At 45.0% G+C, this 27,533-nt stretch overlaps 1 protein-coding gene across 6 annotated transcripts in view; it reads right to left on the bottom strand.

Annotated features, from left to right (window-relative positions):
* Positions 1–27,533, bottom strand: part of LOC147121665 (tubby-related protein 4-like) — a 426,260-nt gene that overhangs the window by 34,767 nt on the left and 363,960 nt on the right. For all 6 annotated transcript variants that reach the window (XM_085982109.1, XM_085982110.1, XM_085982112.1 and 3 more), the window contains one exon: positions 3,530–3,673. In XM_085982109.1, the coding sequence (XP_085838235.1) occupies positions 3,530–3,673 (144 nt within the window). The remainder of the gene's footprint in view (positions 1–3,529; positions 3,674–27,533) is intronic.

Genomic DNA, 27,533 nt, shown 5'->3' with positions numbered 1-27,533 from the left:
TAGCATTTTCCCCACTGCCGATGTCAGGCTTACCGGTCTGTAATTCCCCGTTTTCTCTCTACTGCCTTTTTTGAATACTCCAGTTGTGGCCTAACCAGCGCTTTATAAAGGTTCAGCATAACTTCTCTACTTTTGTACTCAATACCTCTATTTATGAAGCCCAAGATCCCATATGCTTTGTTAACCACTCTCTCAATATGTCTGCCACCTTCAGGGACCTATGCACATTAACTCCCAGGTCCCTCTGTCCCTGGTATGGAGTTGCCGGAGTTGGACTGGGGTGGACAAATGTAAGAAGTCACACAACACCAGGTTATAGTCCAACAGTTTTATTTGAAATCACAAGCTTTCGGAGCGCTGCTCCTTCGTCAGGTGAAGTGGAGAGATGCATAAAGACACAGCTTATATAGTCAGAGAATAATGCCAGATGATTACAGGTAATCTTTCTAACTGCCATTTGTCGCACCTCGGCAGAGAGATAATCACAGCGATCAAAGGTGTGAATGGTGTCCAAACAGATTAGTCAGGAAAACATTACATCATAGAACAATGAGGTGGGGTCACAAGGGGTCAAATGTTGCAGATGCTGGGGTCTGTATGAAAAACAAAAAACAGACCGAAAAACATTTTTTTTTTTTGCTGGAAATCACAGCAGGTCCGGCCGCATCTGTGTAGAGAGAACAAGCCAACGACGACTCGAGTCTGGGTGACCCTACATCAGGTGGGGTTACATGTAGCGTGACATGAACCCAAGATCGCGGTTGAGGCCATCCTTCAATCGCCAGGCAGGAGTGTTCCCTCCCAGTCGGGGAACACTTCAGCAGTCAAGGACATTCAGCCTCCGATCTTCGGGTAAGCATTCTCCAAGGCGGCCTTCGAGACACACAACAATGCAAAATCGTCGAGCAGAAACTGATAGCCAAGTTCCGCACTCATGAGGATGGCCTCAACCGCGTACTTGGGTTCATGTCACGCTACATGTAACCCCACCTGACGTAGGGTCACACAGACTCGAGTCGTCGTTGGCTTGTTCTCTCTACACAGATGCGGCCAGACCTGCTGTGATTTCCAGCAAAAAAAAATGTTTTTCGGTCTGTTTTTGGTTTGCATACAGACCCCAGCATCTGCAACATTTGACCCCTTGTGACCCCACCTCATTGTTCTTTGATGTAATGTTTTCCTGACTAACCTGTTTGGACACCATTCACACCTTTGATCGCTGTGATTATCTCTCTGCCGAGGTGCGACAAATGGCAGTTAGAAAGATTACCTGTAATCATCTGGCATTATTCTCTGACTATATAAGCTGTGTCTTTATGCATCTCTCCACTTCACCTGACGAAGGAGCAACGCTCCGAAAGCTTGTGATTTCAAATAAAACTGTTGGACTATAACCTGGTGTTGTGTGACTTCTTACTTCTGTCCCTGCACACTCTTTAAAACTGTGGCAGTAAGTGTATATTGCCTCTCCCTGTTGCTTCTGCCAAAATGCATCACCTCACACTGTACAGTTTAACTCATTTTCAATAGCAGTTCCTTTCACTTTACCTTTTATCTCTATCCATATGGATTCTATTTCTGTCTTGCAGATAGTTGCGTCACTTTTTTCTACTGCCATTGTTATCCCTAATAAGTACAACTACTCCACCTCCCCTTTTTCCCTCTCTTATCTTTTCTAAATGTGTTATATCCTGCAATGTTTAATTCCCAGTCCTAATTTTTCTGTAGCCATGTCTCAATAATCCTGACTATGTCTGGTTCCTCGCAACGCATGATTGCCTCCAGCTCCTCTGTTTTATTACGGACACTGTGCATTGCTGTAGACAGTTTAACTCATTTTTAATAGCAGTTCCTTTCACTTTATTTTTAACCATCTTTTTACACTCCTATTCTATAACTCTATTTATTCCCTGGCCATCAATGTCCTTCCTTACTTTACTCTTTCCGATGTTCTCCTTTCCTGTTTTGTTTACATTTAGGCTGGTTTCATTTTTTGCAGATCCCTCCCCCCATCTTACTGTTATTGTTGAATTAAACACAAATTCAAAAGAATAAAAATCAGAGGGAGGGGAAGCGAGGTTAGGAGTTTGGAATTTGAAAGAACAAAACGAGTTTCAAAGAACGCGAAATAACACACCAAATATCAGCATCATACACAAGATCTTCCTCATTCTTTGAACAAAATGTTAATCCCATGTACACATGAATAAGCCATTGTTCATAAGATGGAGAATAAAAACACTGGGACACTGACAATTTAAAGTTCAGATTGCATCATAAAAAAGTGAGTCCTTCAACAGAATGTGCGGAGACTTCAGCTCTGAAAGGTGGCCAGAATATCCATTTTAAGATAAAATGTTGGTGTGGAAAGTCTACTCATCTGAATGCACAGTGGCCCTTGTGTCAGATGTCTAATATCAAATTCTGTATGTCTGCTAGATGTTGTACAGATTAATCCAGCATTGGTAACACCAGCGCCAGATCTGAAGTTCATCTCACAGGAGCAGGGCCAAGTCCTCACTGGTGACATGCTCCACAGAGGTATCATCCATTGAAAGATTGGGAATCTGCACCTGAAAATATTGAAGCTCCAGCCACACAACTCAAACTCCAATTGGTTTACATCCTCATTGAACTGTGGTTGGATCCACACACCAGCTCCTTGATGAGCACCACAACTGCTAAGGAAAATATCCAGCACCAAAATGAGACACAGTGGTGGCATCTACAATTTTAATTTGCATGTATATTCTCCCTGCTTGGCACATGTAGTGTAAGGTAACTTCTAACTTTTCAGCAATTTTTAGGCTTTGGGAAATTGAAGAGTGCTTTAACGATAATTGAGCTCAAAGGTTCAACTGTAACGCCCAAATGAATAGATTAACAAAGAACCATGAAAATGGGCATCATTATCATCATTCCCAAAACCTAATTGCATTTTGCTGAAATTTTGACCCACTGCCATAATAAAGCTGGATGATCCTAAAACAAGAACTTGCCTTCTACTTGGAAAAAGTTTAAAGATGTATCTGTCTTTATATGTGTTAAGTGCTATTGGAATTAGGTTGTTAATTCAAGAAATTCTGCAAAGCAACTTTATCTCAGCCAGCATAATGAAGAAAGATTACCCAAGTCAGTATTGTGTATGTAAGGCAAGAGGACGTAAAGAGCAATTCCCTGTACACTGTCCAACATTTAAGGAGCTCAATATGGAATTCACCAGCAGACTTTCAGATCTATGAATCTTCACCAAAATATTCAAGGGATAAAACAGGTTGAGCATTGACGTAAGAAAACTACTAGGCACTTGGTCTAAGCGTTCAACAAAGCTTTAATCAACTGTTTTACAACATGGAGGTCTAGTTGTGTCCTTCACTAGTTCCTGTTAAGAATGTCCTGCGCAAGCTGGGCCCATGCCCGAGTATTTATACTCTCCCTGGACAGCGCCACCCGCAGGCCGCTCAGTTGATTCATGTCAAGCATCATCTTAGTTTAAACACATTTTAAATGAATATAGCGACAGACTTACCCGCAAGATCATCTTCATCCTCACTGAAAACACTGGGATTGAATATAGACATGTTGATGAAGTCCATTGATAGCTTGCGTACTTCTGGTAGATAAATCGTCATTTGTCTGGGCTGAAGATGGAGCAAGCTGGTTTTGTAGATTACTATAGATGACAAGATGATCATTGTTAATTATATGCATTTTTAAATACGCTAGAAAACAGAATAAATTACATTGAAGCTAAGTGAACGTTCCAGTAGCTATTACTTGGCAGTAGAGAAAGAGCAATTTAAATTAGGAGGTGAGAGCACGTTCTTTAAAAAAGGATATTACACAAGAGATTTACTTTCAATACAAAGTACTTATATTCACACATAATAGGAACGAACAAAATATATCCGCTGTGCAGGAGAAAGGGTGTTTTACGCCATTCTGCTTCACCCCCTTCAGAACATCCAAAATGTTATATTGTATGAAGGGATGGTTTGTGCTCAGCAATCACGTGTGTTTCCTGATGAAATAGGGATCAGTGTTTCTTTTTGTTCCTCAATGTCAATTAGGAGCCAGTTCAATCCCTAACCTAATGCTGGTTACTATTGTGTACTTCACATTGAAAGCACCTACTAATACATTATTCTTTCCTCTTAACCCGTGTCTCCTTATTTCATGTAAAACCTAGTGGGTCTCAGTTTTTCTGTTTCCTTCTGTTCAAAATTTGAATTGATGCTGTTGACAATTTTAACAATTCAGAATTTAAAACCTTAAAAGATCTGTATCACATATGAATGTCCATTGGCCAACTAATCAGAATCGTAGAACTGACTCAGCTATGCTTTAATGCTTTGTGAGAATGATTTTGTTGCAGTCTCGGTTAAGAAATTAATGGCCCAGTAATTCGGGTCCCAACGCGTGAGTACGCATTGGGTACCCACGCGTGGACCCGATGGAAGTGCCGGTTTCTTGCATGCACAGCGCATGCGCGGGAAATCGGCACTTCCGGTCCCCTGAAAGGAGGGGTTAAGAGGTGGAACGCGTGCGACGTTTCAGGCAGCGCGTGCGCATTGAACTTTGGCGTTTTTGTGAATTGCTGCAGTGAGGGTAAGTCCCCAGCATTTACACATCTGAAAAGGATGAGTAAAGCCCCCGAGAAGCTCCGTAACGCTCAGGAGGAAGAACTCTTTCATCAGTGGAGCTTCTTAACTGCACAGTTTTGGTTGTGAAAGGGAGAAAAGTTATTTTAAGAAAGTCTGAGGTAAGTTTGCTACTTTAATTTTTTTTTTTAAATGGGTTTTGAGTAATGTAGGTACAGGGAGCAACTCAGGCTGTCTGCAAGGCCTAATTGAATCTGATGTGTTTATTAAAAGTGAAAATGACTGTTTGAAAATGAATAATGTAACATTTCCAAAATTTTTAAGAAAGAAAGTTTTCATCATTAATATATTCCTTTAAGTATGTATGTAGTTATGACTTTCAGAAAATGTTAGTTAGTGGAAAATCATCTCGGGCTGTGATATTCATCAGGCAGGTATGACGTGTTACCTAGCCGATAACGCGTTTTTCCTGCCATAGCCCATGGTGATTTTCTAGCCAGTCAGTTCATTAAAATTACTTTAGCAACTCCTTCCATTTTTCCCTTACAAGGACGTCTGTGTAAGGAGTAGGCCTGTGAGCGAGAAAAATGCCCTCCAGAAATGCTGCCCTGATGCGGTGTGTGATTTTGCTTCAAAGAATTCGAAACACCAGGGAACAACATAGAAGACTGAGGAACCATAGCCGTCTCCTGATCAGAAGGAACTACTACCCACCCCAGAGAGTGTACAGGGAGAGGCGATCATTTGAGATGCTGTCGGAGGAGTTGTGTGTGAGGAGGCTGCGCTTCAGTAAAGAGGCAATCGGCCGACTGTGTGACATGTTGAAGGAGGACCTTCAACCACACTCGAAGACCCGCACTGCCTTGTCAGTAAACATGAAGGTAACCACAGCATTGAACTTCTTTGCAAGTGGGTCATTTCAAGCAGGCACCGGTGACATAAGCAGCATCTCTAAGAATGCTGCGAGGGTCTGCATTCACTAGGTCACAGATGCCATTATGAGTAGGCTTTCAGAGTTCATTAAGTATGACTTGTCCACTCGACATCAAAAGGAGATGGCCCTTGCATTTCATCGCATTGCTGGATTCCCCAAAGTGATTGGGGCCGTCGATGGAACCCATATTGCATTGAAGGCACCACTGGATGCACCTGTGACATACATCAACAGGAAGGGCTATCATTCACTAAATGTTATGATAGTATGTGATGCGCACCTCAGGATCCTAAACGTGAATGCAACGCACCGGGGAAGTAATCATGACTCCTTCATCCTCCGTAACTCTAACTTATATGCTGCCCTCAGCAAACTGCCTCAAGGATCCGCATGGATATTGGGAGACAAGGGCTACCCGCTAAGACCATGGCTGATGACTCCCTACCGCAAGACCAATAATGAGGCTCAGGAGAGATACAACCAGGCACACGTGTCCACACGTCAAGTGGTGGAGAGGACAATCGGAGTTCTGAAATCACGCTTCCAGTGTCTGGATAGGTATGGGGGGACCTTGCAGTATTCTCACCAGAAAGTGACAAGGATTGTGATGGCCTGCTGTGCTTTGCATAACTTTGCCCTGCAGGAAGGACTGACCCTTAACACTGCAGAAGAGCTCCCTGCTGAAATGGAGGACTTAAGCGATGCCAATGTGCCTGTGGCCAGGCCTCATGGGGAGGAGCCAAGTGCTTCTGAAAGTAAGGCTGCTCGGGAACTGCTAGTAGCCAACACCTTCACGAGGTAGTGTCGCCTTGTACCTACCCCTCCCCCCGCAAGGCAAAGAAAGGAGCAGACACAATTTAAAGTGAAGCAGTGAACTTTTATTGCATCATCAAACAGTTTTCAAGTTCAGTTGTGCTGTAGATAGTTTATAACTTTTAAATGTTAACTTGCTATTTTCTAATTTTCAAACAGTTGTTGTAAAAATACTTTTGCTCCAATAAAAGTTGAAATGTTTTTCCAAGTGACTACATGCTGTACTGTTTAAACGAAAAGGTTACATATCCTTTCAGTCACAAATATACATTTCAATGAAAAAAGCAAAGACAACATTTAACATGTCAATAAAATGAAAAATTTAACAATTGGACAATTTGCCCCCTCGCATCTGTAACTGAGGGTCCAAGGAGGTGCATTGCGCAAAAGGTCGTCGTCGTACGTTTCTTCGCACTGTTCCCTTTGGGGAACTGTATGAAGTGGTGGAAGGATTTCTGGCCGCGTTAACGCTCCTTCCGTGACCATAACCATCTTCATACCAACCATTAGGGTGGTTAGTCCTATGGCGGGAGGGTTTTACGGGCTCCCACAACCCATACGAGGGGGGGGCCACCCACATTCACGGACGCAAGTATTCCGCTGGATGTCAACCCAGAATTTAGAGTTGGAGCTCCGACTCCACTTGCCGGGACTGTGTGGAGCGGGGATCGAAACCCGACTCCTTCTGGCCCAGTGGCAGGGATGCTTACCGCTACGCCAAAGGCCCACTCCGCGCAAAAGGTGACACCCTAACGTTTCCTGCGCCTTTTCCCTCCCCGTGACTGGAGCCCTATGCTGCCACTTGAAAGACCAAGCTATCATCTGTCCTTTTCGTGACGCCCTGGACTTCTCATTCCCAATGATGCGCAGGCGCTGCGCCTGCACCTCGTTGAGGAGATTGCCGAGGTCATCGTCAGTGAAATTTTGAGTTCTTTTAATGACATGAATTGTGCTCATTCCAGCCATTTCACGTTGCTAATTAAATAAATTGAATGAAAAGAATGCTTTTAAAACTCTTTAAGTTGCTTAAATTCTGTTTAAAACTACTTCAGATTCTTCAAAATCATGTAAAAATATTTAAAAGTTTATAAAAGTTACCAAAAGATTCATAAAAATACAAAGAACCAACTTAAAATGTTGCTCTGCGTGTAACAAGGCTTTGCAGCGTGTGAGAAAGATTGGGGGCGTGTCCTATGTTAATGCGCCCTCACAGGGCGTGTCTCACTTACACTCTGCGCTGGACGCTTTGCGCTGGCTGCACTCCTGGGCGGCGTGACGTCAGACGCTGCCCGGGAGTGATCCTGAGAAAAACAGAAATCCACGCAGGCCCAGGCCTCAAATGTCGGCGCGATATGTAAGTGTAGGTCGGGGGCTTGCACCCGCGGGAAGCCCCCGACCCGAATTTCTGGGCCATTAAGTCAAGCAATGGCTGAGTGTTATAAAGGCTTCCCACATTACAACAGTGACTACACTCCAAAAAAGTACTGAATTGGCTATAAAGCGCTTTGAGACATCTGGTGGTCGTGAAAGGCGCTATAGAAATATAAGTCTTTCTTTTTCTTTTCTTTAATATTAAAATAGCTAGAAAATGGAATACATTGAAGCCTGGTGAACAATTCACTAGCTATTATTTGGCAACAGGGAAAGAAGTGCTATTTAAATTAGGAAGCGAGAGCAAGCAAGTATCAAATGTCAAAGCAAATTTGCATTGTTTGTGTAACTTAATGCACCTAAAGGTTGCATTTTGTTTGTACCACATCAGCCACCACTTCATCAGCAGCAAATGCAACTAACCGATTTCACAATAGTGTATGCATCAATGGACCCAGCGACAGTATTTTGACAATAGTCTCCTTTCAACAGAGCCAATTCGCCACTTAGAAAATACTGAGCTAATCTGGTTTCTATATTTAAGAAAAAGGGAAGATAATTACCACAGTAATTCTAATTACCTGAAAGATGGTCTCACGTATACATTAAGGTTCTACTTCATGGGCATGTGTGCTACCAAACTTTCTTTACAACTATTCAAAAGCAGGAAAGACAGAGAGAGAGATTTGTATTAAATAGCACCTTTCCCATTCTCAGGACATCCTCCAGCACTTATCAAGTAATTCCTTTTGAAGTGTAGTTTCTGTTGTTAGGTCGGCAAACTCCAACAGCCAATTTGTGCACAGAAAGTCACCAAAACAGCAAATGAGAGAAATTGTTTTTGGTGGCATTGGATAAGAAATTAATGTTGTCCAAACTCTCCTTTTTTTCAAATAGTGCGATGAGATCTTTTTTGTCTACCTGAACAGGCAGATGGGGCCTCAGTTTAAGGGGCTCATCTGAAAGACAGCAGTTCTGTCAATGCAGCACTCACTCAGTACGGCACTGAACTGACCCTCCAATATTTACCATACACTGCAGCTGTTAGTTTCCTGAAAACAGCAGTCATAAAAGTGGTCCATTATGTGAAGACAACCGTTAGTTCAGATTTATTATGATTAGTAATTTCCCTTGATACAGTTCATGATAAACAGCTCCAATCAAAATTTCCCACAACAGTGGATGAGTCTGTCTCTCTATTAAAATGATTGGGCAGGTACTGTTCGCTAAATAACATTTGATAATGCATTCTATCATCGATATTGTAAACAACTGTTTTGAGATCATTTGAGGTCAAGAGTGGGCAGAAAATATGTTGATTTTGATGATTTCGTTTTTTCAGTGTGCAACTAAAACAAATACTTGAGTTGATGGAATACCTTTAAAGTTGAAAAACATCCCAAGATACGTCATACATGCAAGAGAGAGCGAGTTACCCGTTAGGTTAGGTAGTAGTTTAGATTTGGTTGGTGGTCAGGGACAGGAGGTATGGGGACCTCAGATGCAGTGGTGGAGGAGCATCGGCCTTTGCCCTTGTCCAACATGTGCCTACTCCTGCTCCTATTTCTTATGTTCTTATGTTACCGGTGTGGATGAGAACAAAGAATGCAGGGAGGATGGGCAAATTGACCACTGCACCATGGTACAGGAGGCCATGCAAGTGGGGGGAGCAAAAAGGAATGTGGTAGTGGTAGGGGATAGTATAGTCAGGAGGATAGATACTGTGCTCTGCAGCCGCGACCAGGAGTCCCAAAGACTGTGTTGCCTGCCAAGGTTACGGACATCGCCTCGCAGCTGGAGAAGAACTTGGAGCAGGAGGGGGAGGAGCCAGTTGTCGAGGTCAACATAGGAACCAATGACATAGGTAGAACTAGGAATGAGGTTCAGGCTATTTTAGATCTAGCATTGCGTAATGAGGGAGGGTTAATTAACTATCTTATAGTAAAGGATCCTCTGAGGAAGAATGATCAGAATATGATAGCCACATCACTCTCAAACTCCATGTGAAATTCCAAGTCCAAAACTAGGGTCTTAAATTTAAACAAAGCCAATTACGTAGGTATGAGGGGAGTTGGCTGAGGCAGATTGGGAAATTAGATAAAAAGATATAACAGTAGATAAGCAATGGCAAACATTTAAAGAAATCATTCATAATTCTCACTTGAGGAATAAAAACTCCACTGGAAAAGCAGTCCAACTGTGGCTCACTGGAGAAGTTAAAGATAGTATTAGATTAAAAGAGGCTTGTAATGGTGCCAAAAATAGTAGTAAGGTTTTAAAATCAGCAAAGGATGACCAAGAAATTGATAAAGAGGGATAATATACAATGAGAGTAAACTATATAAAAACAGAATGTACAAGTATGTAAAAAAGAGATTAGTGAAAGTAAACACGAGTCCCTAAGAGGCAGAGACAAGAAAAATTATAATGGGGAATAAGGAAATGGCAGAGACATTAAACAAATATTTTGGACCCGGTATTAGCTGGGACGGGGATGTCTGATATCACGTGGGAAACCCAGATGTATGTTGAGAGTGTCTGTCTATGACACAGTCACCTCAACCATATTAATTCCGGGTTTCCCGTCCAATCAGCGGACCCGCATTATGCAATCTCAACTTCAGAGGAGCTGAATCCTTCTGAGGGTGAACCATCACATGACTCATGCATACCAGTAAGAGAGATAGTTGTGTTTTCACCTGGAGACTTAAACTTCGCAAATGAGCAACAGCAGATGATGGTGGCAGGGACAACCTCGGAGGGCACAGCCCTCTCCAGGCTCAACTCAGCTGGACACAGCTGCTGTATCCAGGGGACTGTAAATTAAGAGGTTAATCATTGAGCAGCAGCAGAGAATGTGCAATGTACTGACAGGCCTTCCAAGTGCACTGTCCACGATTGCAGAGATTGGAGGAGTCTGCCTCAAGCATGAGTGGATTGATGTCACATGGCATTGAAGCCTACTCCATCACAGCACTCCTGACACCGACTTACCTTGCACACCCACTCAGCCTTCTCTGTTTATGCACTTTCTCACATCCCCATCGATCCATCCACCACACCCTCATCCTTATGCAATTTCATTCCTCTCCCTCAGTCACCCTCACCAAATGCACTCCATCCATCGGTCGAACACATGCCATTACATGTACTCATGTCTGTTCATTCCCTCATTGCAGGCGGAAAGAGAACCGAACACCATGGGTAGACTGGCAAACTGCATGGAACATCAAATGCAGCAATGACACAGGTCCATGCAGATCTTGAACAAGGGCTTGCAGTCTCTGGATGCCACCTTAAATAGGATAACAGATACCCTACCCGTGGCCTTTCAGCGACCCACTGATCTGCAGCAAAGTGCTCTCCAGCACAGTGGTAGCAGGGAAGTGTGGGTGGGCCATGAGAGAGATGATGGCGAAAGGGGACATGGAAGTGGAGACTCGGCTCAAAGCGCTCCCACTTCTCACCTGTTGCCCCACCACAGTTAGTACCCGACATGCTGCCTCGTGTCCCGATGTCGGAGTCTGTCTCTGCACTGTTGGAACAGTCTTTGGCGGGTCCCTCACGGGCTCCAAAACCCAGAGGACTTCAGCCAACAGCATTTCAACAGTCAGCGCAAGGATCTGAGCAGCTTGCCACGAGCTCTGCTCAAGCAACAGGCGTTAGAAAAAGGAAGATTAAAGATTTGTAGTTGCACAAGGGTATGCACATGGGTGTCTTAGACCAGTGGTTCTCAAACTGGAGTCAGCAGAGACTTTCCAGGGGGTTCATGAAATACAGTGAAAGTGCTTACCGAGCAGGGCCAGCCTTACACCCAACATCTAAAGCTGTTGAAGGATGGAGGGATAGTTTGGTCCACCTTGCTTCCTTCTCTCAAAAGATTGCACAGAAAGAGAAAATACTCTAGTTTGACTAATACAGAGATCTCTCGTCTTTTGTAGCCGCATACATCACTGAATGATGTTAGAGAGCTGAAATGAAATATCATGGGAAAACGGCCCACATTAACACATCGCTGAATGATAATTTGGTGACAATTTATGAAATTAAACGCTTATACTTAACACGCACACGATGGTTAAAAATTCAAATTTTGGAAACAGGACTACAAACGTTTTAAACTCAAAAATGCCTCGCGTAGGTGTCAACATTAAGTTTGTAATGATTCGCAACTCACCTTTTGTGCTGAACTGCACCTAGGAATTACTCATTTAATTTGTGTATAAACTGTAGATGAGCATTGGTGCAGGTTTCACTGCTCCTGCAGGGTGCCGGAATTCCTATAGTGACACAACCCACTCCTCAAATAGGCAGAGGCTGCCCGATACAACACCAGCAACTTTCTCTAACACGTCCAAGGCAGGGTATTTGGCGCACTATAAATCACATCTATTATGTTAAATAAGCAAGTGTGATTATGATTCTACAAGTTTTAAGTGATGGGATATCAATGCGTATTAATTTAAAAGCATTATGTGCACTGCATCCTACCTCAAATGACCCACAAAAAAAACGAGCAAGCTACATACTTTAATGATGACCTAGTCTCACTATAAGAGAAATGGTTAGCAAGACAGCCCTGAAATCAGTAACAGAATTTCTTTCTCGTTATTTATACATGATTTTTTTTGCAGTGGTATATAAAAATTCACCAAAATGAGCTAAAATGCAACAACCTATGTTTTTAGTTTAATTTAGTTTTATTTTGCTGGGAGGTGGTAAAGGGAATCATAGAAAGTTACAGCACGGAAGGAGGCCATTTCGGCCCATCGTGTCCACGCCAGCCAACAAAGCTATCCAGCCTAATCCCACTTCCCAGCTCTTGGTCCGTAGCCCTGCAGGTTAGAGCATCCCAAGTGCACATCCAAGTACTTTTTAAATATGGTTAGGGTTCCTGCCTCTACCACCCTTTCAGGCAGTGGGTGAAGAAATTTCCCCTCAAATCCCCTCTAAATTTTCCACCAATTACTTTAAATCTGTGCCCCCTCTGCTAAGGAAAATAGGTCCTTTCTATCCACTTTATCTAAGCCCCTCATAATTTTATACACCTCAATAAGGTTTCCCCTCAGCCTCCTCTGTTCCAAGGAAAACAGACCCAGCCTACCAGTCTTTCCTCATAGCTAAGATTCTCTACTCCCGGCAACATCCTTGTAAATCTCCTCTGTACCCTCTCTAGTGCAACCACATCTTTCATGTAATGTGGTGACCAGAACTGCACGCAGTACTCTAGCTGAGGCGTAACTAGCGTTTTATACAGTTGAAGCATAACCTCCCTGCTCTTGTATTCTATGCCACGGCTAATAAAGGCAAGCATTCCATATGCCTTTTAACCACCTTATCTACCTGGCCTGCTGCCTTCAGGGATCTGTGGACATGCACTCCAAGGTCCCTTTGTTCCTCTACACTACTCAGTGCACTCCCCAAATGCATTACCTCACACTTCTCCGGATTGAATTCCATTTGCCACTGTTCTGCCCACCTGACCAATTTATTCATATCTTCCTGCAGTCTACAGCTTCCTTCTTCAGTATCAACCACACAGCCGATTTTAGTATCATCTGCAAACTTCTTAATCATACCCCCTATATTCAAGTCTGGATCATTGATATATACCACAAAAAGCAAGGGACCTAGTACTGAGCCCTGCGGAACCCCACTGGAAACAGCCTTCCAGTCACAAAAAACACCCATCAGCCATTACCCTCTGTTTCCTGTCTCTGAGCCAGTTTTGAATCCAACTTGACACTTTGCCCTGGATCCCATGGGCTTTTAACTTCATGACCAGTCTGCCATGTGGAACCTTATCAAAAGCCTTGCTAAAGTCCATATACACTACATCAAACGCACTACCCTCATCTACCCTCCTTGTTACCTCCTCAAAAAATTCAATCAAGTTTGTCAGACACGACCTTCCCTTAACAAATCCGTGCTGACTATCCTTGATTAATCCATGTCTTTCTAAATGAAGATTTATCCTGTCCATCAGAATTCTTTCCAATAATTTTCCCACCACCGAAGTTAGGCTGACTGGCCTGTAATTACTCGGTCTATCCTTTTCTCCCTTTTTAAACAAGGGTACCACATTAGCAGTCCTCCAGTCCTCCGGCACCACACCTGAAGCCAGAGAGGATTTAAAAATGATGGTCAGGGCCTCTGCTATTTCCTCTTTTGCTTCGCTTAACAGCCTGGGATACATTTCAGCCGGGCCTGGGGATGTATCCACTTTGAAACCCTAACCCTAACCCCTTAATACTTCCTCTCTCACTATGTTTATTTCATCTAATATTTCACACTCCTCCCCGACAGCAATGTCTGCTTCTCTCCTCTCCTTTGTGAAAACAGACGCAAAGTATTCATTAAGAACCCTACCGACGTCTCCCGCTTCCACACACAGATTACCTTCATGATCTCTAATAGATTTGTTAGTCCCACCTTTTTTCTTTAAGGGCACATATTTGGTTTGAACCCTCCGGATCGCCTCCTTGAATGCCTCCCACTGCTCTGACACTGATTTACCTTCAAGTAGCTGTTTCCAGTCCACTATGGCTAAATCTCCTCTGAGCTTAGCAAAATTTGCTTTTCCCCAATATGACATACGCGAAGGAGCAATGCTTCAATAAACCACTCTTTACATGCAGCACTTTCATATTATGAGTATTAAAAAGCATTATAAATTAGATGGGGGTTCATGATGACTAATCCTTCTGAAAAGGGGTCCCTTCAACCAAAAAAGTTTGAGAACCACTGTCTAAAGACATTGTTATGCTGTTAAGTTTCTGTTCATTACTTGAAGCACATAAATATTATTCTTTTGCACCACTTTCCTGTCTTGTCCGTTTATGGTTGCTGGCTGGCAAGTGGCCTTTTAAGTTATTTAATGACGAATGGGAAGACAGGAATTGACGGCGATCAATGGGTGGGGGGGGGGAGCAGGGAATGTGAAATGGGTGGTTAGTTGTTTGCAGGACTGCTTGGTGTTCATGGCATTGGGCAGGGAAATGTATGTGGTTATGAGATGGGTGCGCTGGTGGAACCCAAGTGAACCTAGCAATAATCAGGGCATATGAAATAACAGAAAACGCTGGAAAAACTCAGGCGGCCAGGCAGCATCCGTGGAGAGAGAAACAAAGTTAACGGCCCAGAAATTCGGGTCGGGGGCTTCCCGCGGGTGTAAGCCCCCGACCTACACTTACCTTGCGCGCCGGCAGTTGAGCTGTAGGGCCCCGTGGAATTCCGCTCCGGGGCCTGGCCCAGCTGCCGGCGCGCAGTGCTTGCGTGTCCCAGGGGCATAGTTAGTGCGATGCGTCCCCTGGGATCACGTGAGCCATGGGCAGCCAATCGGAGGAGGGAAAAGCCCATTCATAAGATTGACAGGTAGACCTGTCAAAACTTATAAATACTACGGGCCCAAAATAGCAGTAAACCTTCAAATAATTTTTTTTTTTTTAAATCACACTTTTTAAATAAACTATAAATTCCATTAAATAACTATTTTAAACAGTAATTTAAATTTTTGAAAAAAATAATTTTATATTATAACGGGGCTAAAAATAAACTTACCTTGCTTTAAAGTATTAAAAAATAATAAACCTGTGGAAAAAATGTTTCAATTTTAATTAATTGACCACTTACCTTGCAAAAAGCAGGCCTTACGCCTGCTTTTTAAATGTGTACATCCTGCAGGTTAACCCTCCCGGGAAAACCTGTAAAAAAAACCGAAGTTCAAAGCGCACGCGCAGCCTCCCCTGCGCGCGCGTTCGACCTCTGAACCCCTTCATTCAGAGGATCAGAAGTGCCGGTTTCCCGCGCATGCGCAGTGCATGCAGGAAACCAGCAATTCCATTCGGCCTACGGGTGAGTACCCTGTGTGTACTGTACTCACCCGGGGAGAGCCGAATTTCTGGGCCAACGTTTCAGGTCTGGGACGCTTCATCAGAACTGGAAAAAGCTGGAGATGTAACAGATATTAAGCAGGTGCAGAGACAAGGGTGGGGGGGGGGGGTGGAAGGGGAAGGGGAGGAAGGAATTGAAGGAAAATAATGTACTTTTTGTTGTGTGTGTAATATGTGTGCTACTTTGAACCTATGGACAGGACTGCACTACTTGTAGGGCGTAGTGATACGCAGTACCACTCCTGGCCATAGGGGTATAAATAGTACTGTGGGTACTGATCTCCCCTCAGTTCCCGCCGGTGGGCATGAAGTAAAGACCTACGTGCAGTCCCTACCTCCAACCAGTAAAGACCTGTTTGAGTTATACGTTTAAGTCTTTGTGTTAATTGTTCAATACAATACACATACTTAACACTGGCGACGAGTCAGGTTCTTACCCTGCGGCAGTTGAAGAGAGGTTTCAAACCTCACCACCCCACTAGAAGCGACAGGCTTAGGACTCTGAAGCCTCCATCAGCGACTGAGCACTGGAGTGCAGCAGCCATCCTGACAGCTTCCAGCGACTGACAGAAGTCTTTCTGCAGTTTCCTTGTTCAACCTAGGTGGTGGGGTAAGCCGTGCAGCGTTGGCTGCAAAGACAGGGCTGGGGAAGTCGGAGCAGATAAGGGCCATCGATCGCGATCGGAGATAAGGCCGGGCCGCCTTCAAGTGCGAGGCGCAGCGCGGGCCAGCGATCGGGACCAAAGATAAGGGCCGCACTCGGACTGAAAGGCGCGGCGGCTGCAGAAGCTCAAGGTGCGAGAGCCGCGGTGCACAGCGCGGGCTATCGATCGCACAGAAGATAAGGGCCGAGAGCCGCTTCGGTCGGGAGCCACTTCGCGATCCAGCGATCGCATCCGCTGATAAGGGCCGCACTCGGGCGATCGCCGCGAAGATAAGGGCCGCACTCGGGGGCTGAAGGGAGACGGCGTCGGGGGACGGGTGAAGACCGCCAAGCGCGGGAAAACCGCCATTTTGTGGGCGGAGGATGACGGCAAGAGCGGGAAGCCGCCATCTTTGATAACAAGTAAAGAAAATAAAATCTGAGAAATTGCAAATCTACAATGCCTAAACACGGGAATATTAGCACCTTTGATAGTGACATCGAAGATTGGGCCATATATGTTGAAAGAGTAAAAAATTATTGTAAGGCCAATAAAATTCGTGACCAAGATAAAGCTCTAACATTATTAAATTTAATGGGTGCGAAGACATACGGGCAATTGAAACACCTGTTATCACCAGATGAACCGGCGGATAAGACGTTCGATGAGATTGTTACTGTCCTGAAAGATCATCTAAACCCCACGCCGCTGATGCTAGCGGAACGATTTAAATTTTACGACAGAAGGCAGCTACAGCATGAAAGCAATGCTGAATATTTGCTGGAATTGCGTAAATTAGCGAAATATTGCCAGTTTGGAACGGGACTGACAGATGCACTACGAGACAAATTTGTGTGTGGTTTATTTAAACAGGATACACAAAAGCGACTGCTCAAGGAGAATGAGCTGACGCTTGAGAAGGCGGTCACTATGGCAGCAGCACACGAAGCCGCAGCGAGAGGCACGGCAGTAATGCAGCTACGGTCACCGGAGCTCAGTGCACACAAATTGGGTGTGAGTTCTGGCAAATGTTATCGTTGTGGAAAGACAACACATGATCAGAACCAGTGTTGGTTTAAAAACCAAGAATGTAGAACTTGTGGTAGGCTTGGACACATAGCTAGAGTATGCAGGTCAGGGAAGAAGACCAGCAACAAGAAGTCACCGCAAGGAAAATACGCAAAAGTACACAAGGTGGCCGAACAGGAGTCCGATTCAGACGCTAGCAGTAATGAACTGGCTGGCTTAAGCAGTATTGAACTGGCTAGCTTAAGGGTACTCAACGTTGGTAAGGGTGCAGACCTCCAGACAATTTGGGTCACTCTTCAGATAGAAGGAGTCCAAGTAAAACTGGAATTGGACACTGGATCGGCATTGACGGTCATAAATAAGAAAGATTATGGAAGGTTATTCCAACATATTCCCCTACAGGATACGGAGCTCATATTGAAAACATACACGGGGCAAAGAGTGTACCCCATCGGGAAAATTGAGGTCACAGTGGTCCACAAGGGCGAAGAAAGTCAAATAATGGACTTATATGTGCTATCTGAAGGAGGTCCTCCACTACTAGGACGGGAGTGGATTAGGAAAATGAATATCGACTGGCATTTCCTACAAACAATAACGAGTGAGAACTCGGTGAACATAATCAACCCAGACTCTGGAACTGATGATGGTAAGACCAACCCGTGTGCAAAAGACAAAGTTTCAGCACAGAATTCCACTGAGATAGAGAATTCTGAGTCTGTCCAGTCTACTGACATGCACATTTCTGAGGGACACCGGGCTCGAACTCAACTCCATTTCAAACTGCAACAGCAATTAGAACAAATGATTCGCCGTTTTGAGCAAGAGATGAATGCGACGAAAGAGTTCTTTGATATAGAGTGGGAACATCTGGAAAGACAACAGAAGCAGCTGCTGGAGCAAATGGAGCAGGAGCACACAAAACGTCTGATGTCAGAGGAGTTAACGGTCAGCCAACTCCTGCATATGCTGAAGGACAGGACTCTGAAATGGGAAAAACTTGAACACGAACTTCAATATTCAAACGAAAGGGGTTCGGAGCTCTCAAAGGTTATTGGAAGAGCTGAGGTGGCAACACAGACTGAGATGACTGCAACAGAGCAGCCCTTGGATGCCAAAAGTACGCTGACTCACGTCAACGTGGAACAACAGACCGCTGAAACAGCTGCTCCGGTAGAGGGATTGAATAGTCCGATCAATCAATCTCCAAAAGAAGTTGAAGTAGTAAAATCTCAAATGAGGTCATTAGTAAACGACTTGCTGAAAGCCCAGAAAAAGCTGGATGAAGAGGTACGCATGAAGAAGTCTCTTCAGGAAAGATGTCTGGACTTGGAACAAAAGCTGGCTAACGCCCAGCTGGGTATGGAGGAAATAGAAGACCCTCTCGCTGGCCTAGATCAGGACGACACCGAATATTACTATGTCCTGTCCTGCCCAACTTGTAACTTCGACTCCCACCATACAGAAATCATGGAGGAGCACCGAAAGTCTACGGAACATCGGGAGAAGGTGGCTCTACTACGGAAAAAGGAGGAAGAGAAGGAGGAACTGCGCATGCAGCTGGCAGCTGACAGTGGAGCCCAGAGAGTCTCCAAGAAGCAGAAAAGGAAAAGTCGAAACAGAAGATGACCCATCTGAACCATTATTACCTCTACCAGATCACACACGTGGTCCCTCCGAACGGAGCCAATTCAGTTCGGAAGTTCAAACTGTTAAATCCATGGAAGGACTATTGAATGAGTCACTCCAGCAACGTGAACCGACTACAACAGAGATTGAATCTGTGAACTGTTTTCCGCAGAGACTGAATCTGTGATCTGTTTTGACATGAAGTTATCTATGTATCTATGTTATTCTGTTATATAAACCTGAAGTTATATATGTATATATGTTATTACGTTATGTTAAATGGGGAGATGACTGTAAAGCTAAGAAGGGAGGAATGTTGTGTATGTAATATGTGTGCTACTTTGAACCTATGGACAGGACTGCACTACTTGTAGGGCGTAGTGATACGCAGTACCACTCCTGGCCATAGGGGTATAAATAGTACTGTGGGTACTGATCTCCCCTCAGTTCCCGCCGGTGGGCATGAAGTAAAGACCTACGTGCAGTCCCTACCTCCAACCAGTAAAGACCTGTTTGAGTTATACGTTTAAGTCTTTGTGTTAATTGTTCAATACAATACACATACTTAACACTTTTGTAAGAGGCAGGAAAGATAAAATGTTGCAAATGGGAATGGTAAAATCATACAGCATGAAAAATGGGGGCAGGGGTTATAGTTTGAAATTGTTGAACTCAATGTTGAGTCCGGAAGGTTGTAAAGTGCCTAATCGAAAGATGAGGTGCTGTTCCTCGAGCTTACGTTGAGCTACATTGGAACAATGTACAGGAAACTCTTTGGTATCCGGCACCAACGGGACCGGGATGGTGTCGGTTGATTAAAAATTCCGGATGACGGAGAGGGTTATCTACCGAGGCTATTTTTAACAAACAAAAATTAAAAAATCAAGAAATGTGCAGTATACAGTAATTGGGTACTCACCTACAGAATGTTGTGTTAAATGGATGATGCTTGATTAAATACAATACTGCCAGTTGAGGGTAATCCATAACTCTTTAATTACTTCTGACAGCGCCAAGAAGCCGAGTAGTGGCAGTTTGGAGAACTACCCCCACTGACTAACTCGACCACCGTGGGAGACTCGGCAACATTTCCGGTTATTGAGGTGTTGTTTTCGGAGTATGAATTTTGCCGGTTAATAGAGAATTCCAGATATTTAGGTGCCATTTAAACGAGAGTTTCCTGTAATAGGCCAAGGACAGAGAGATCAGAGTGGGAGTGAAGCGGTGCATTAAAGTGACAGGCGACCCCGCCCCCGTCTCTGCACCTGCTTAATATCTGTTACATCTCCATAGAAACATAGAAGATAGGAGCAGGAGTAGGCCATTCGGCCCTTCGAGCCTGCTCCACCATTCAATGTGATCATGGCTGATCATCCAAATTCAGTACCCTGTCCCTACCTTTTCCCCATATCCCTTGATCCCTTTAGCCACAAGAAATATATCCAACTCTTTCTTGAATATATTTAATGAACTGGCCTCCACCGCCCTCTGTGGCAGAGAATTCCACAGGTTCACCACTCTCTGGGTGAAGAAATTCCTCCTCATTTCAGTCCTAAATGGTTTACCCCTTATCCTTTGACTATGACCCCTGGTTCTGGACTCCCTGGCCATCAGAAACATCCTTCCTGCATCTAGTCTGTCCAGACCTGACAGAATTTTATCGGTTTCGATGAGATCCACTCTCAATCTTCTAAACTCCAGTGAGTATAAGCCCAATCGACACAATCTCTCCTCATACGTCATTCCTGCCATCCCAGGTATCAGCCTGGTGAATCTTCGCTGCACTCCCTCCATGGCAAGAACGTCTTTCCTCAGGTAAGGTGACCAAAACTGCACACAATACTCAAGGTGCGGTCTCACCAAGGCCCTGTACAACTGTAGCAAGACATCCTTGTTCCTGTACTCGAACCCTCTTGCTACGAAGGCCAACATACCATTTGCCTTCTTAACCGCCTGCTGCACCTGCATGCTTACCTTCAGCGACTGGTGCACAAGGACACCCAGGTCTCTTTGCACTTCCCCTTCTCCCAATCTATTGCCATTCAAATAATAATCTGCCTTCCTGTTTTTGCCACCAAAGTGGATAACCTCACATTTATCCACATTATAGTGCATTTGCCATGTTTCTGCCCAATCACCCAACCTGTCCAAATCGTACTGGAATTTCCCGACATCCTCCTCGCAGCTTACCCTCCCACCCAGCTTTTTCCAGTTCTGATGAAGGGTCCCAGACCTGAAACGTTAACTCTGTTTCTCTCTCCACGGATGCTGCCTGGCCTGCTGAGTTTTTCCAGCGTTTTCTGTTGTTATTTCAGATTTCCAGCATCCGCAGTATTTTGCTATTGTAATAATCAGGGCATCCCGGGCAGCAATATGCACAGCTGGTGGTGCATTGCCCTCATCACCTTCCTCCTCTTTCTTGGAATCCTCCAAAGAGGATCTGGACTCTGCGCTTTCGTCCTCCTGCTGGTCCAAACCTCACTGCTGGGCAATGTTGTACAGAGCGCAGCACACCATGACTATTCTGGAGACCCTGACTGCTGTGTACTGAAGGGCGCCTCCAAATCTGTCCAGGCACCTGAAGCGCATCTTCGGCATGCCGATTGCTTGCTCAATGACACATCTGGTTGTCAAATGGCATTTATTGTAGCGTTCTTGGGTGTCATTCCTTAGGTTTCTGAGAGGTGTCATCAGCCACATTTTAAGTGGGTATCCCATGTCTTCGAGCAGCCAGCCAGTAACTCTGCTTCCAGGTGCAGAAGACGTCAGGAAGGTTCAACTGCCGCAGTATGAAAGCATCATGGCAACTGCTCAGGAATCTTGGGCACATCTGCATAAAGATTTTTTTCTGGTTGCAGACGAGCTGCACGTTGATGGAGTGGAAGCCATTGTGGTTGACGAATACTCCTGGGTGATCTGGCCTGATTGCCACGTGTATGCAGTCGATGACACCCTGCACCTGTGGGAAGCCAGCCAAAACCACAAACCTGAATGCCTGCTCATTCCAACGAGCAGGCAAAGTTAACACAATTGGTAGCCCTGGCGAACAAACCATCAGTCACCTGTCTTATGCACTTATGGCCGCCAACAGCAGAGCCCTGCAAGGATACAGAGGCAAAAAAGTTGAGGGTGGTGGTGATTTTGATAGCTACTGGTAAAGCGTGGTCACCAGGTCCAGCAGGGAGCAGGTGTTCTTCCAGCAGAATTCCTAGAGTGTATACGGGATGGTTTCCTGGACCAATATGTTGAGGAACCAACTAGAGATCAGGCCATCTTAGACTGGGTATTATGTAATGAGAAAGGATTAATTAGCAATCTTGTTGTACGAGGGCCCTTGGGGAGGAGCGATCATAATATGACAGAATTCTTCATTAAGATGAAGAGTGAATTAGTTGACTCAGAGACTAGGGTCCTGAATTTAAATAAAGGAAACTACGATGGTATGAGCCGCGAGTTGGCTAGGATGGATAGGGGAACGATACTTAAAGGGTTGACAGTGGATAGGCAATGGCAAACATTTAAAGGTCGCATGGATGGACTACAGAATTTGTTCATCCCTGTCTGGCATAAAATTAAACCAAAAAAGGTGGCGCAACCATGGCTAACAAGGGAAATTAGGGATAGCATAAGATCCAAGGAGAGGGCATATAAATTGGCCAGAAAAAGCAGTATGCCTGAGGATTGGGAGCAGTTTAGGATTCAACAAAGGAGGACAAAAGGATTAATTAAGAGGGGGAAAATAGAGTATGAGAGTAAGCTTGTAGGGAACATAAAAACTGACTGTAAAAGCTTCTATATATATGTGAAGAGAAAAAGATTGGTGAAGTCAAGCGTAGGCCCCTTGCAGTCAGAATCAGGGGAATTTATAATGGGGAACAAAGAAATGGCTTACCAATTAAATACATACTTTGGTTCTGTCTTCACAAAGGAGGACACAAATAAGCTCCCAGAGATGTCGGGGAAAATAGGGTCTAATGAGAGGGAGGAACTGAATGAAATCAGTATTTGTCGGGAAATGGTGTTAGGGAAATTGACGGGATTGAAGGCCAATAAATCCCCAGGGCCTGATAATCTACATCTTAGGGTACTTAAGGAAGTGGCCCTGGAAACAGTAGATGCATTGCTGGTCATCTTCCAAAATTATATAGACTCTGGCACAGTTCCCAAGGATTGGCGGGTAGCTAATGTAACCCCACTATTTAAAAAAGGTGGTAGAAAGAAAACGGGGAATTATAGACCGGTAAGCCTGACATCGGTAGTGGGGAAAATGCTAGAGTCCATTATCTTGAGTTGGTTTGTCTGTCTGTCTGTCCGCTATACACTCAAAAGTTATAGAGCGTACCTACACGCATGTTATATCAAAAGAAAGCTTATCAGTAGAGGAGTCTAATAGGCGTATTTACTTTTTGGTCAGATAAAAATTGTTCGGACACTATACAAAAAACGTTAAAAAATCCTCAAAAATCCGCTCATTAGCGGTTGACCAATCCTACCGCTCATTAGCATTGAGTGACGTGATGGTTGACCAATCCTACAGTTCAGTGACCTGATGGTTGACCAATCCGCCGTCTGTGGGCGGGCCTAATCCTGCAGCCTCCCGAAACTTCGCCGCCATTTTTTTCATCCCCACAGCGACAGCACCAGCCAAACAAACCCCCACATTGCGGCTCCAGGAGCGGGAGGTGAGTTGGAGTCACTCGGGCCGGGCCTCACGACTGCTCGGCCCGAGACACACAGCGGGCGGGGGAACGTCAGAAGCCAGCCGTTAACCGCGCCACCCGCGGCGTGGCACCCTGCCGCACCGGGAGCTCAGCTGGGGTCCGTCTTGGCCCCAGAGCCCGGCCAGGCCTGAACCGCTAGGCCCCGCACGTCCACCGCGGCCGGGCTCAATTTTCAAAGCCCTTCCCCGGGTGCCATAAGAGGGGGAGGGAGGGAGGGAGGGAGATGAGAGGGGGAGAAGTAGAGAGAGGGAGATAGAGAGAGAGGGGACATACAGGGGCAGGGAGGGGGGGGGAGAGAGAGAGGGGGCAGGGAGAGAGAGGGGCAGGGAGAGAGAGGGGGACAGACAGAGAGAGGGTCAGGGAGGGAAAGAGTGACACAGAGCGCGGGAGCGGCAGCGCCCAGCCGTAAACCGCACGGCCAAAAAAAGCCCTGGCAATGCCAGGCACCCCCAGCTAGTAAAAGATGTAGTAGCAGAGCACTTGGAAAACAGTGACAGGATCGGACAAAGTCAACATGAATTTACAAAAGGTAAATCGTGCTTGACTAATCTACTGGAATTTTTTGAGGATGTAACTGGTAGAATAGATAAGGGAGAACCAGTGGATGTGGTGTATTTGGACTTTCAGAAGGCTTTTGATAAGGTCCCGCATAAGAGGTTAGCGTGCAAAGTTAAAGCACATGGGATTGGGGGTAAGGTACTGACTTGGATAGAGAACTGGTTGGCAGACAGGAAGCAAAGAGTTGGAATAAACGGGTCTTTTTCCGAGTGGCAGACAGTGACTAGTGGGGTACCGCAGGGATCAGTGCTAGGACCCCAACTATTCACAATTTATATTAATGATCTAGACGAGGGAACTAGATGTAAAATCTCCAAGTTTGCAGACAACACAAAGCTGGGTGGGTGTGTGTGCTGTGAGGAGGATGCAGAGAAACACCAGTATGATTTGGACAGGTTGGGTGATTGGGCAGATGCAGTATAATGTGGATAAATGCGAGGTTATCCACTTTGATGGCAAAAACAGGAAGGCAGATTATTATCTGAACGGCAATAGATTGGGAGAAGGGGAAGTGCAACGAGACCTGGGTGTCCTTGTGCACCAGTCGCTGAAGGTAAGCATGCAGGTGCAGCAGGCGGTTAAGAAGGCAAATGGTATGTTGGCCTTCACAGCGAGCGGATTCGAGTACTGCTGCAGTTGTACAGGGCCTTGGTGAGACCACACCTTGAGTATTGTGTGCAGTTTTGGTCGCCTTATCTGAGGAAAGATGTTCTTGCCATGGAGGGAGTGCAGCGAAGATTCACCAGACTGATACCTGGGATGGCAGGAATGACGTATGAGGAGAGATTGGGTCGATTGGGCTTATATTCGTTGGAGTTTAGAAGAATGAGAGAGGATCTCATTGAAACTTATAAAATTCGAACAGAACTAAATAGACTAGATGCAGGAAGGATGTTCCCGATGGCAGGGGAGTCCACAACCAGGGGTCACAGTCTAAGGATAAGGGGTAAGCCATTTAGGACTGAGATGAGGAGGAATTTCTTCCCCCAGAGAGTGGTGAACCTGTGGAATTCTCTACCACAGAAGGCAGTTGAGGCCAATTCATTAAATATATTCAAGAAGGAGTTAGATATATTTCTTAAGGCTAAAGGGATCAAGGGATATGGGGAGAAAGCAGGGACAGGGTACTGAATTTGGATGATCAGCCATGATCTCATTAAATGGTGGAGCAGGCTCGAGGGGCCGAATGGCCTACTCCTGCTCCTATCTTCTATGTTTTCCATAACAACACTAATTCTAACTGAATTATGATCACTTCCGCCAAAATGGTCTCCCACTGATACCCCTTCCACCTGCCCAGCTTAATTCCCCAGAACCGCCCCCTCTCTTGTTGGGCTTGTTATGTACTAGCTAAAAAAGTTCTCCTGAATGCATTTTAAGAATTCTGCGCCCTCTATACCTTTTACACTTATTCTATTCCAGTTAATATTAGGGTAGTTGAAATCCCCTATTACTGCCCTATTGTTTTTGCACGTCTCAGAAATTTGCCTATATATTTGCTCTGCTATCTCGTGATTGCCATTTTCTGTTCTTCAGTTCAACCCATATAGTCTCATTTGATAATTCTTCTAACATATCATCCCTCCTCAGAGCTGTAATTGTTTCTTTAACCAATATTGGGACCCCCCTCCTTTTTTATCCCCCTCTCTATCTCATCTGAAAATCCTGTAACTAGGAATGTTGAGCTGCTATTCTTGTCCTTCTTTGAGCCATGTTTCAGTAATAGCTATGGTATCATATTTCTGGATGTCTATCTGTGCCCTCAGCTCATCTGCCTTATTTACTAGACTCCTTGCATTGAAGATTATATCATTAAGCACTGCCAGATCCCTTTGTTGTCTGTTTTCTAGCCTTTGTTTCCTCTACCTTCCAAACTCGCGTATTAATTTTCTGCCTTCCATTTCCAGCTTTGCTTCTCTCCCTTCTAAATCTACGCTCAGGTTCCCATGTCCCGACCAAGCTAGTTTAAACCCTCCCCAACAGCACTAGCAAACTTCCCCGAGATATTGGTCTTGGCCCTGTTGAGGTGCAACCCACCCGGCCTGTACAGGTCCCACCTCCCCCACAACCGGTCCCAATGCCTCAGGAATCTAAAGCACTCCCTCTTGCACCATCTCTCCAGTCACATATTCATCTGCTCTATCCTCCTATTTTTGTACTCACTAGCACGTGGCACTGGGAGTAATCTGAAGATGACTACATTTGAGGTCCTGCTTACTAATCTTTTTCCTACCTCCCTAAATTCTGCCTGCAGGACCTCATCCCTCTTTCTACTTGTCATTGGTACCGATATGGACCATGACCTCTGGCTGTTCACCCTGCCACCTCAATGTCCTGCAGCCGCTCACTGCCATTCTTGACCTTGGCACCAGGGAGGCCACATACCATCTTGGAGTCACGTCTGCGGTCGCAGAAACGCCTGTCCTTTCCCGTAACGGTTGAATCTCCTATCATTATTGCTTTCCTGACCTTCTTCCTTCCCCCCTGTACAGCTGAGCTACCCATGGTGCCAAGGACGTGGCTCTGGCTGTACTCCGCAGAGGAACCATCGCCCTCACCAGTGTTAAGAACTGCATACCGGTTAGAGAGCGAGACGCACTCAAGGGACTCCTGCACTACCTGCCTGGTCCTCCTTGTCTGTCTGGCGGTCACCTATTCCCTCTCTGCCTGCACACTCTTAAGCTGCCGTGTGACCACCTCCTGATACGTGCTATCAACATAGTGCTCAGTTTCGTGGACGCACTGCAATGATGCCAGCCGCTGCTCAAGCTCTGAACCCCGGAGCTCGAGCTCCTCGAGCTGACGACACTGCCTGTAGATGTGTGTGTCCAGGATATGAGAAACGTCCAGGACTTCCCACATGGCAGAGGATGTGCATCCTCTCATTCTTCCAAACTCTAGGGAATATAGGCCTAGTGCTTTATCTACTATCATATCTTTTAATGTAATTTCCTAATCTACCTCACTCAAATCACCTCTGATACCTTCATAATTGGCTTTGTTTAAATTTGAGATCTTAGTTTCAGACTTAACCACATCACTCTCAAACTTAACACAAAATTCCATCATATTATGATCACTCTTCCCCAGAGGATCCTTTACTATAAGATTACTAATTAACCCTCTCTCATTACAAAACACTAGATCTAAAATAGCCTGTTCCCTAGTTGGTTCCTCAACGTATTGTTCTAGAAAACTGTCTCAAATGCATTCCATGAATAACTCTTCCAAGCTACCTTTGCCAATTTGCTTTGACCAGTCTATATGAAGATTAAAGTCCCCCAGCATTACCCCTGTTACATGCTCCTCTAATTTTCTGATTTATACTCTGTCCAACATTA

The sequence above is a fragment of the Somniosus microcephalus genome, chromosome 3, assembly GCF_052327205.1.
Source record: "Somniosus microcephalus isolate GS21.2 chromosome 3, FLI_Smic_1.0, whole genome shotgun sequence".
NCBI lineage: Eukaryota > Metazoa > Chordata > Chondrichthyes > Squaliformes > Somniosidae > Somniosus > Somniosus microcephalus.
Note: the sequence above shows the minus strand (reverse complement) of the source record. Positions and strands in the feature narration are given on the sequence as shown.